Genomic DNA, 13,073 nt, shown 5'->3' on the forward strand with positions numbered 1-13,073 from the left:
AATGAAGAATTTATAATTGGATAAATTAGGCAGACATTGCATACTATAGATGCTAGGCCTTAGGCCTGCCTTATTCATTCCCATTCTGGAATTCACAATGCAGACATTAAATCTTATGAGAAATCTGGAGAATACTTATTTTTCATTAGTAAGAAAAAGAAAAATCAAAACTGTTCTTTTGTTTCACTGAAAAGCAAAAATAATTCCAGTTAACGGTAGGTAAGGGAAGGTAAGATGGCACCTAAGAAAGGCTATACACACAGTTATTAAGACCCTAGAATTAACAAAGACCAAAGTGAGAACCATGGGTTCACTGCTATGGACCGAATTGTGCTCTCCTGCCATTTTTATCTTGAAGCCCAACCTCCCAGCATACCTGTATTTGGAGATACAGTCTTTAGAAGGTAATTTAAGTTAAATGAGATGTAAGGGAGGCAACCTAATCTGGTAAGACTGGTAGCTTTTAAAGAAGAGGAAGAGAAAGACACTGCTTTCTCTTTACCACGTGAAAACACAGAAGTAGCAAGCCCAGAAGAGAGAGCCCTCATCAGAAATGGATGCTGCCAGGACTTGATCTAGGCCTTCTAGCCTCCAGACTATGAGAAAATAAATTTCTGTTCTTTAAGCCAGCCAGTCTATATTATTTTGTTATGGCAACCCAAGCTGACTAATATGTCCATCAGTTACTACTCAGAACAGTATGTCAGATCACAATAGCAGTGATATTTGAAAATTCAAAAAAAAAAAAAAAAAGAAAAAAAATCTCTACAGATAAACCAAATCAAACAGGTAAATTAATCAATTTTTCTTTCTTTCCTCTCTCTCTCTCTCTGAAAGCATGAGAGAGGGGGAGAGTAGAAGGGTGGAGAGGGAAATAGAATCTTAAGCAGCCTCCACATCCAATGCAGAGCCTGACCCACAGCTCTACCTCACTACCCTGAGATCATGACCTGAGCCAAAAGCAAGAGTCAGACACCTAACAGCCTGAGCTATCCCAGGTGTCCCTAAACAGGCAAATTTCTGGAAATTACAAATCAATGAGCCTGATATCCTAACCTAATAAAATTCTAGATATTACTAGCACATTATACGCACTGAAGAATGACATAGGGATAATAAAGGGTACACACAGTTTTACTAATAGTAAATAATCACCATAGTAACTGCAATCCCAATTTTTCCATTATTTCCAATAAGAAATGCTGCAGGTGTGCCCTGACTTTGAAAAAACAGCTAATATCCTATGACACTGATTTTAGTAAGATTATGAAACACTCAGGGTCAATCTGGAAAAGTATATAGCACTAGCTGTGTCTCTGCCTTTTTAGTAATTCTTACAACTGATTTGAAGTCAGGCACAGGAAAAAGAAGGGCTAACACATTTGCAAATAAACTTAATACTTGGAAGGGCTGTTAATATCTCATGTAATAATATAAAGCTCAGTGTCTTGACAGAACTGAAATGTAATTCCTAAAGTTGAGTTAAAAAAGTAAATGTAGATGTGCCATGTAATATGGCTTCTTTAAAAAACAAGAAAAGAAAACCAAAACACACACACACACACTCATATACACACAAAGCCCTAATACTCAGAAATCAATTCATTCAGAAGAATACTCGGCATTTACAGAGAGCTGAATTGTCCACTCCACTAGAAGAATGGAATTCACAAATCACTGGTAGAGATGAAACAAGTTGGCCAGCTGATATGATGAGGTGTGTGGAAGCCATGTCACAGAGTGAGAGTGAAGGAGCTTAAGACATGTAACTGGAAGCAGCCTTTCTCAATCTAGGTATAGTAAGGGGAATTAGCCCTAAGGCATCCTCTGTGTGAATTAATTTCTCCACAATGCTCTACAATGGTGCAGAGCCTTAGAGGATTAAGAGAACAAACAGTCACTATGATCACCCTGTATAGGGTTTGATTCTCTCATGGTATCTCAAAAGCATAAACGAAAGCTGCCTAAAATTTTGTCTTTTCCATTCCTCTCTGTGACTATATTTTTTTTATTACATGAAATGAAGTACAACTTTCTTTTGCTCTCAGGATGTAATAGGAAAAATTTTAAAAAGTCATAAAACTGATAATCTTGAGTATGTTTCCTGCAAAAGAGTACTACATAGCCCAGCAATTTTTAGGTAGAAAGCAGACTTAAGAAACTTATTAAGATCACGGCTTTCTAACCTATAGCTTGCCCTCAAGTTCAGGCTATGTACACAGTTTTAAAAATTTCAGCTGTCAAGTCTTTGGGAGGAACCTGAAATCTTGCTCTAACATTAACTATTTTCTTTAAGAATTTTTGGTCTGTTTTGCAATCTTTACAAATATGCAAAGTGTTCCTTCTTAGGACTTAATTTGGGGGAAAAAAAAAGGACTTAATTTGGCAAAACTCCACCAGTCTTAAAAATTGTAATCCCAGGAGTTATACTAAAAAGTGGATAGGTCTGACTAATTTGTTAATAGGTTCCAAAGATACTAATGTTTATCTTCCTTAACTGCCCTGTTTACGGAAATTCTTTACAAGGGGGCTAATCACAAACTTAACATTACCATGGAATTTCAAACTATTTAGGTTAACGTCTTAGTTTTCATAATAATCCCCAGATCTGCCTCAAATCACATAGCCAGTTTCTCCAGATCCAAGCTCCACATTTCAATAGCTATAGCACACCACAAACTCAGATCCAAGGTAGGAAGTGTGCTCCAGTGTACCACCCACTGTTTCCTCTCTTCTCCTAGCTAGGATGCTACAGCTAACACTACACTGCCTCTGTCACATCATAGGGTTTGAAATCCTTCCCAGCCACTCTGCCCCTACATCTCTTCGCTTGTTCTGGGTTTGAGATGTAGTTCATAATGAGGAATACAAAGAAGAATGAATAGAAGAGTTCTTTGGGCACAATGCTTTTTAAGTTGTTGTTTTTTTTGTTGTTGTTGTTGTTGTTGTTTTTATGATAGTCACACACAGAGAGAGAGAGAGAGAGAGAGAGAGAGAGAGAGGCAGAGACATAGGCAGAGGGAGAAGCAGGCTCCATGCACCGGGAGCCCGATGTGGGATTCGACCCCGGGTCTCCAGGATCATGCCCTGGGCCAAAGGCAGGCGCTAAACCGCTGCGCCACCCAGGGATCCCCACAATGCTTTTAAAAAATGTACTTAATATATTTTACAAAAAGAGTAAGATGACAGAAAAAAAAAAAAGGTCTAGGTTTTGATTCCATCTCTACTACTCAAAAATTGAGTGGTTTCTGGCAAATCATTAACTACAAATCCCTCAAAGTATCTATCCTGCAAGGATCTCATGAGGCCTGGAAGATATGACAAACATAAAAATGAATGTTCTCCAAAAATGTCAGTTATCTTGAAGAACAAATAGTATACAGGGTTAGAAATAAGAAATTGTTCTTCCCCATAAAACACCTAACATTTTTAAGTTGTATATTTAGAACTGGCAAAATGTGAGATCACATCAGATTTTTGTAGCTAATTTCAGTGTTTACCTAAACAGTATTTCAATGAATTGTTACATACTGCTGACATTGTTTCTTGATCATGGTCAGCAGAACCTTTTGCAGCATGTCCAGGAGAGAAAAGACTGAGGAGGATTTTATAAGACAAAATAGTCTGTCTTGTAGGACATAGACAAGGAAGGTTTTCTATTCTCTGCACTTCAGATTCTCCAAGAGACCTTACTCAGTCACGAAAGAGAAATGGGAACACTTAACTTGGTTTATACAAATTTTAAAGTAAAATAACCAGTCTAGGTACTTTCATTTGCTTTTTCCTTCTTTTGCAAACAGAATTTGAATATGGGCTCATAGGCAAACCTACTTAATGTTTTCATATACAGTATATTTACTAAGAGAAATTTCATACCTCACTACAAGATGCAACTGCTCTGTGTAAAGGTGTCAACCATTTGCTGTCTTTGGCATTAACTCTAGCTCCTGCAACAAGAAGAAAAAAATAAATTGAAATAATTTGCATAAAATATTTTAAATAAATCTCCTGAAATATTAATTATATATAGTCCAAATTGGATAAGTAACAACTGAAAAAGTAGTACTTTATTTTTTATACTTCCTGCTAATAAATTACCATTACATTACAAAGCAAAACTATCCAATAAGGTATAATTAGCTTTTTATTAAAAACATTATTTTATATATAGATTAGAAAAGCACCTTTATACAGAGCATAGAGTAAAAATAAGACCCCATTTAAGAATGTGTCTTAAAAAACAAATACTTAAATAAGAATAATCCTATGTAAAATGAACACCATTACAAAGTCTTCATTACTTTTCTTTATTAATGAATGTATCATGTTATAAAGCAACAAAATATAAAAATATTTCTCCAATGAGGATTTAAAATGCATTAGTACTATGAAGTTATTGTGTAAAACAGATAGTGGCTATAGACTTAGGAAAAAATTTGAGAAAAAAAGAAATGAACAAACCACATGTCTTTTTGGGTTATATCTAAAGGTTTAAAGAATTTGGGCAGCCCGGTGGCTCAGTGGTTTAGCGCCGCCTTCAGCCCAGGGTATGGTCCTGGAGACCAGGGATCAAGTTCCATGTCAGGCACCCTGCGTGGAGCCTGCTTCTCCCTCTGCCTGTGTCTCTGCCTCTCTCTCTCTCTCTCTCTCTCTCTCTGTCTCATGAATAAATAAATACAATCTTTTAAAAAAATAAATAAAGGTTTAAAGAATTTAAAAACACACCCAACTGTATACAGTTATTTAAAAATCACTGAGTCAATGGACAAAAATTGTCCTTAACAGAATATAAATACATTTAGTAAGACCAAAAAAAGTATACTATGTAATTGGTGTGTGTGTGTGTGTGTGTGTGTCTACTGCCTACATAAAATCCACTGATTTGGTACCTAAATTCCCAAGAGAAGCAGCAACCAAATTGTAGGATTAGTATATATTGAAATAGAGAGAAACAGTCAGGCTTTTAAAAGTATAGAGAAACAGGCGACAGGTTCTACACTATAAGCAACTCTAGATTTATATCTAGGATAATTAGCTAGTAAAAAGGGACTTTAGATAGCTAGTCTAACCTTATTTTCTAGATGATGAAACACAGGTACAGAGAATAGCTTAACTTCTAAGTCCAGTATAGTAGAACCAAGGCTAGAATTCAGATGTCCTAATGTTTGCATTCCATGTTTTTGAGTGTGAGGTTCCAGGGAATAATCAAGTACACTGACTAAGTTATACCTCTAATAACTACTAGGTATGGGTTCCTAGCTAGTTGTGTGATCCCTCTGACCTTAAGTTTCTTCATTTATAGAGATCTCCCAATGCCTCATTACAAAAGTTAAATAATAAACATACAGCACGGATGGATAGGTTAAAAGTAGATTTAAAAGTCCTAAACATGAGAGAAAAATGAAATGAAATGCAGGTATATAAAATCATTCACAAATGAAGTAGCTGGAATTCTGAGAGCAACTGAACTCCTATTCAATGACAGTGAGGACACGAGGACACTTGACACTTGAAGAATTAAGAATCAATATGACAGTTCTCATGATTGCTCAATTAGGCTTTGGGAAAAACAAAGGGACTCAGCAAAAATAAAGAAATAGCTAGAGAGAGTGATATATTCAACTATACCTGCGAACAACTATCTGCTAGGCTCTTGGGAGACCAAGATATTTTAAAACATAGACTGCCTAACCACATTTGAGTCAGCATCTGTTCTGGGTAACAGGCAGAATGTAGAGAGTGCAAATATTTGAAATGCTTATAGGTCAGAAGGTTGGAGACCTTAGAAACAGTGAAGGGACAATATAGAAGCTAGGCTCTTTCATTTGCCCATTTATCTGCTTAGAACATCAAGGGTTCTCCATAGTACTTGTACCTCTCTCTACAACTTTCTACTTATGTGCATAGTAGAAGGGCAAATCCTGGCATTATAGCCTGAAAGACAAGTACTCTGGATAGACAGAAGTAGAAAAGAATAAGGCCTGATAATAGGTCTTCAGCAAATGGGGAAAGTTCAATATAACTATGATTCCAGGTGTTAACTAAGGAAATAGAATGTGGTTGTCACAAAAACAACAAAATCAAACAACCCCCCCCCCAAAAAAAAAAACCAAAAACACAAAACCAAAACAAAAAAAGCCTCTATGTACTCATAAAGATGTCAGAAATATGGGCAGCCCCGGTGGCTCAGTGGTTTACAGTGCCGCCTTCAGTCCAGGGCGTGATCCTGGAGACCCGGGATTGAGTTCCAGGCTCACTGCATGGAGCCTGCTGCTTCCTCTGCCTGCGTCTCTGCCTCTCTGTGTGTCTCTCATGAATAAATAAATAAAATCTTAAAAAAAAATGTGAGAAATAAGTGAAAAAAGCAGTGAGAACTCGATGAGTAATATTCTTTAATTTTATGCAGAAAATGGAAGGGTTAAGTATAAATATCTATATTCATATTTGCTTTCTATGCATAAAGAAATCCCTGGAAGAACACTAAGATACTGCATTTCTGTAGGTGGTAAGGTACAGTGAAAGCTGGGTGATAGGGGACTGGAGTAGAAAGGCAGCCTCACTATCACATACCTTTACATATATATACTCCAAATTTTTAAAATAAAATTGAAATATCAGTTATTCAGAAAGAAAAGAAAAGAGAAAAAAGAAAAGAAGAGAAAAGAAAAGAAAAGAAAAAAGAAAAAAAAGGGGAAGGAAGGAAGGAAGGAAGGAAGGAAGGAAGGAAGGAAGGAAGGAAGGAAGGAAGGAGAAAAAGAAAGAGAAAGAAAGAAGAAAGAGTAGGTAGGTAGGTATTTAAGGAGGAATAAAAGGAGTGGTCGTGCAATGAAAAAAACTGGAAAGTAACTAGGTAGAAAGTAAAGATAGTTTTGTTCTTTCTTTTAACCATGGGTTATCAGGCACACAGTTAAAGAAAGGAAATCTAATTTTGATAGCCATTTGGCAGCCTCAAATAAAAGACCTTGCTGGTTTCATTCTTCACTCTAAGTTATGATAATTAATTAATTAGTCTTTCTCTTCACTTTTAATAACAAATTTTAGTAACAAATTTAAAGTTAATTTCCAAAAAACCATGAGTGACCTACCACAAAGAATCCACTTATGGTTTACTGAGTATACATAATACTACTAGTTGGTACTAATGTAACAGACTATGTGATAAAAAAAAATTAGGCCTGTTCTTTTTAGATTCTAAAGATAGTTATCTCCAGGAAGATCAACACCACTGGATACTAGATATCTGATCATAATCTTTTTCAGAAGATGCTCATCTTATCTTTTGTTAAATCATGTGTTTCTTCTAATAACACTAATCAAATGTTTGAATTCCTTTGAAATGAAAGGTCAAGTATATGACAAATGGTTGAACTATTTCTTTTTTCTTTTTTTTTTGGTTGAACTATTTCTAAGGACACCAACAGAATATCTCCCCTGCCCACATCTATTAATTAGTAACACTTTACATATTAACAAACAAATATGGCATAGCAATGTACATTACAAAAGTGGCAGCTGAGTATAAAAAGAAAAATGGCATATGAGCAACAAACAGGACAGCGCACTTCAGTTGTCCAGGCTCCTAGAGCTCACTCATAGGAATTCTGAAGGTAACCAAACTTTTGTTCTACACAGACAGCTCCAAAATTAGTTGTATATTCATAAACATAAGCTACAAAGTCATTCCAGTAATGCAAAAGATATTTCCAGAGTAAAGTTTACCAGTCTAGCAGCTGAAAACCAGGCACAAAGACTAAAAATGAAGATGAAAAAAGGGGGGGGGGGAATCATACAGACTTAAAATATAAAAGAGTCTTCGAAGAGAGAAAATGAAATGCTAACAGTTCTGGTGGAAACATCACATACTCTGTACGTAGCTGAGTATAATATTTGTGGCTTATAAGGATGACCTTAAGTCACCAAGAAAATATTAATTTCTTTCCTCTCTCCTAGTCATTAAAACAGAAGAGAATATAAAATAGCAGCCCCATCCCAATTGTTGAAGTTAGGTTACTAGGAGACTCTTGGGTAAGAGGAAGCATTGCTAAGAAATTTAAGACAATTGAGATAGCAATTTAGGGATATCACTGATAACTACTGCAAACCCACATTTATAGAAAACCTCTCAAGGGCTAGGAGCACATCTCATTAAATCTAAAATAGTTATGCCCCACCATGTATCAAATGCTTTCTTGACTAGGCTCTCTTTCCCCCACAAATCCACATGTAGGAGAGATCCATGAGCTTTCCCTTAAGATGATAAATAAGCAGCCAGCACATATGCCACATCAAATATCTGAATAGATTCATCTTCCAGAGTAGATGTGATTAGATTTCTGAAATGCTAAAAGCAAAAAGCAAAAAAAAAAAAAAAAAAGGCAAGCAAAGAACAACTGCAGGGTAACTCAAACAGGCTGTATACATTTGATACCACCATTAGATTATAGAGAAAAATTCAGATAACCAGCTTCCTCTCACCCAGTCTTTTCATTTAATAATTCATACATATAAAAATTTACTCTAACAGTTTCTGAAAGAAAAAAATTAAGGTAAGATTTCCAGAATCAGGCCAATGTCTAGCTTATTTGAAGATAAACAAGAAAATAATTTAAAAAAATTAAAAATCTGGGGCGCCTGGGTGGTACAGTTGGTTAAGCATCCGACTCTTAGTTTCAGCTCAGGTTGCGATCTCAGGGTTGTGAGACTTAGTGCTGCATCTGGCTCCATGCTCAGTGCAGAGTCTGCTTAAGACTCTCTCCCTCTACCCCTCATCCCTGCTTGAGCGCTAGTTCTCTCTCTCTCTCTCTCTCTCTCTCTCTCTAATAAATAAATAATCAATCCAGTTTACTTACATCTGTCTATTCTGGGCTCTAGACAACAATGCAGCTGAAGAGGAGTCTTGACTTATAAGGAGACGGGCATTAGTGGAAGGAGCCCAGAAGCAGGACCTATGATCTAATAATGCCTCTGTAACAGCACATTGTGTGACCTGGGGCTCTTCCCCACAGCCTAGACCTTTATGTTGTTCATCATAATCTCTGCCCTCCTATACCTTGTGTGTGTATATGGGGGAGTGGGGGCAGAGGGCGAGGGAGGATGGGCCCTATGCTGAAACAACATAGGGAGCTCCTGTTTCTGCAAAGTGGATGCCACGAGTCAGGAACTCAAATCAGGAGCACCCCATTTAACTCTAGGTCTCAACTCATCTGTTCTCTCCTTAATCTAATCAATCAACAAGATTTGCCAATTCCTTAAGTTTTGAAACTAACTTATCAGGAAAATAAGGGTTGTGCTAAGTGAGCTGTGTGATCCATTTCCCATTATAATATTCTATCCTACTTTGAAATAGGTACTGGGAATAAATTATTACATACTTAGGAAATACCTTGCCCTACTTTAACATTAAGTAGATAAGGCAGCATCTTTATCATCTATATCAGGGTGTCTTTGATTACAGCCCACCTATTTTGTAAATAAAGTTTTACTGCAATACCAGCTACACCTATTCACTTAACTATGTAGCTCTCACACTGTAAGAGTAGAATCAAGTAGTTACCATCAGTTATCTGTCTGGCCCTTCACATAAAGTCTTTTAACCTCTGATTTAGGCTAAGTATTTAATAGTAGATATTACTAAAGTTATTTCCATTTCCACAGGTGTTTATAATAATTATCAGTAGTCCACTAATAATTTTCTAAACTTCTTGCAGAGAATAGTTCTCTTCTCTGCTCCTGAGCCTCAGAGGAGACAGTCCATGTCCAGTGAGCTGGGCCAGGAGCCAAACACTTTCATTATGCTTCTCAAACTGGAAATAATGCTTTCCTTTGGCAGCCTACCAAAAGCAATGTCAAAAGCTTCAGATTCTGTTTTCAGGTTGGGAGTGGAATAAGCAAAGAGCAAATACATTTCCACTTTCCACCTGCAATGCTGAAAAAGAACCAGCTGCTGCACTGTATCATTTAAGATGGTGTTATGGACGCCAGATCCCCCTCACCCTTCCCAAATTCATATGCTGCAGTCCTAACCCCCAACACCTCAGAATGTGATCTTATTTGGAAACAGGGTCTTTACAGAGGTAACTAAGTTAAAATAGGTGATTAGGATGGGTCCTAATCTAGTATGACTGATATCCTTACAAGCAGAAGAAATATGGACACACCGACATGTACAGATGGAAGACACAAAAAGAAGGTGGTCATCTATAAGCCAAGGAGAGAGGCCTAGAACAGATCCTTCCCTCACAGCCCTCAAAAGGAGTTGATGCTGCCAACATTTTGATCTCAGACTTCTAACCACTAGAATTGTGGAAAAAAGAAATTTCCGTTGATTTGTTTAAGTTACTCAACTTGTAGTACTTTGTTATGGAAGCCCTAACAAACTAATATATACCAGGACTGTCAGTTTTCAAGGATCATATCCTTTAGGTCTAATTCCTAATATATAATATTAATATTTCCTTATTAAGGGCTATATTTTCTAAAACAGACTGATCAATTGAAGCTTTGACTAATGCCTTATACAACAGTCATTTAACCATTCAATCATACACTGGAAACAGTCTGAAGTACTGCTAAACCTATGGTTTTAAATATAAACATTAAATGAATAGCTCCCATAAAAGTATCTATACTTATGTAGCCAGAAAATTTAGCCCTCAAAACAGAAGTTCTTCTATAAAAGTAATTATCTATACAAATTTTGCTATGGGGGAGAGAGGTAGGGGTGTGTGAATAGAGGGGAGCAAGAGATTAAAATAGAGTAAGTTTTGGCCAGTTATTAAATCTCTAAATGACTTAGTTTCCCTATCCATAATACCTTCACATAAGAGTGAAAAAGTAAATTTAGCATAGTACTTGAGATCTTCGTAAGCATGATTTCCTTTTATTATTTTACTCCAATAAATAACAATCATGAAATTACACTAGACTTTAGTGTTACTATTGATTCTATGGAAGTATTCACTTGTTCAATCAGACACAACATGTCATAAATGATACCTCTCATCCAAAATTCTTGGAGCTTCATCATGTGTAAACATGATTTTCAATGAATTTAGTTCTGGACTGCAGGTTAAAGAAAGTGAGTAGCTTTACTCTTAAAAACAAAACAAAAAAAAACCTCAACAAAAAACAATGTGAAGAAATACCACCCTAAGTGCAAGAAAACAGCTGTAACTGCAAACCAAACTATGAAAATTTCTACGAAATATAGTGAATTCTATACCAAAATGAGGAAGGATATAAAATCAAGTAAAGCTTCTTCCGATTCTGGGAAGGCTACTGAGTCTTCTAAAAGAGTCTGTTTGTGCATATAACTGCCCCTTTTCCTGTGTCCCAGAATCCCTTTCTCACAATCTTTTAGATGATCTAGAGCTGAGTGGGTAATTCACAGTACCCTAACTTCATAACATAGAAGAACAAAGTGGAGTAGTGCTGCAAGAGGAACCAACCAGGAATCTTTACTATTTTTCACCCAGCTGAAGATGGAGGACAAGGGCCAAACACCAGTAGATCATTACCTAAAAATCTGTGATCTAAGGAGCTGCCAAGTGACACCAACTACATATAGTACACCAAGAGCTAAAGGAAACTACTCTCCTAAACTGAGAGAAAATCCATTTAGTTTGAGAGCTAGTGGAACTGACAAACCTAACTAATGCTCACTTTTTGCCATCCCCCCTGCCCTCCCGCCCCACACTCTACTCATTAGTAAGTAAATGCTCTGGAGAGAAGCAAATTCTTCAAAGATGTGTAAGTATCCAGCACAGGACAAGAGGAAAAATATATGGGAGAAGAGAGACTGAGTAAAATATAGTTAATAGGCTCATCTGAAAGAAATTATCCCAGGGGAGGAAAGGATGAATTTGCAAACTACTCTCTGCACAACTTCAGAGAAAATAAGCTCTGAAGAGAGACCTCAAAGAGTTCCAAGATAGATGCAAGACAATACAAGAGTCTGAGAGCTGGCAGAGATCAAGAAGGACAAAAGGAAAAAACAATTACAGATAAAAACTTAGAAATAACAAAAAGCAGAATAAACACGATTTAAAACACAGCTAAGAATCTGAACCACAGCAAGAGTGAACCTTAAAAACCTAAGTAAGACCATGTCACTTCACTCAAAACTCCCCTTTGGTTTTCCTCGTCACTTTAAGGGCCAAATCAAGTCCTTGCCAAAGCCTACAAGGCCCACATGATCTAGAACCTGGCCACCTCTGCTACTTCATCTCCTACTGTTCTTTTCACTTGCCTCCAAACATGCTACCACATCATGGTGTTTGTTCTTGTTCTCTCAGTTTTCTCAAAGTATCTGCCTGGTGTGCAAGGCTTGCTTCCTCATATCCTTCAGTTATCTGCTCAAATGTCATATATCCTGAATCCCTTCCTGATAACCTAACATAAAACAGCAACTGATCCCCATCCAACATATATTTCTTTAATCTTCCCATACAAATTATCACTACAAGACAAGCTATGCATATTAACTTGTTATTATCTCCCCCACCAAAACAAACTCCATGAAGGCTGGGACTTCCATCCATTTAATTCATTGTTCTACCCACAGCACCTAGAATAGTACCTGATACACAGACATGCTCATTAAGTATTTGATGAATGAATGAGTAACAGGTATAAGGCAATAACCCAAAACTAAATGGAAGAGACAAAATTACAATTAGAGAACCCACCCCCCAAAAAAAAACATGGTAGAAAAATTTACTGACAGAAAACATGGAAATAAAATATTCAAAGATTTAATGGAAAATATACATGAAATAAAAATCTAAATTTTAGAACTAAAAATGCACACTCACATTATGTCTCAGCAAAAATAATCAACAGATTTAGCCTAAGTTAGTAATGAATTTTAGGGATAAGGAATTGAATCCTACAGGCATCCAGGCAGAAGAGAAGTGACTATGGTGGTGGAGGGTGCTATGGGGGAATGGAAATGGCAAGCAGAGAAAAGCCTGATCCAAGATTTCCACTCAGTGCTAGAAGACACTGGAGCAGCATCTATAAAACTGAGAGGAAAGAGCATCATGAATCAAGAATTTTAGAACTAGCCAATCTAC

At 36.7% G+C, this 13,073-nt stretch overlaps 1 protein-coding gene across 15 annotated transcripts in view; it reads right to left on the minus strand.

The window, feature by feature from the left end:
• ANKRD28 (ankyrin repeat domain 28) overlaps positions 1–13,073 on the minus strand; it is a 204,237-nt gene that overhangs the window by 76,556 nt on the left and 114,608 nt on the right. For 10 of the 15 annotated variants that reach the window (XR_012014942.1, XR_012014943.1, XM_072792832.1 and 7 more), the window contains one exon: positions 3,877–3,947. The exons of 4 other annotated variants lie outside the window; for them this stretch is intronic. Coding sequence is in view for 7 of the 11 variants with exons in the window: in XM_072792832.1 (XP_072648933.1) it covers positions 3,877–3,947 (71 nt within the window). In the remaining 4 variants the exon portion in view is untranslated. Of the gene's footprint in view, positions 1–3,876; positions 3,948–8,849; positions 8,939–13,073 lie in introns of those variants that run through there. One more of the 15 variants, XM_072792840.1, reaches the window with a different exon arrangement.

Source organism: Canis lupus, chromosome 22 (genome assembly GCF_048164855.1).
Source record: "Canis lupus baileyi chromosome 22, mCanLup2.hap1, whole genome shotgun sequence".
Lineage (NCBI taxonomy): Eukaryota > Metazoa > Chordata > Mammalia > Carnivora > Canidae > Canis > Canis lupus.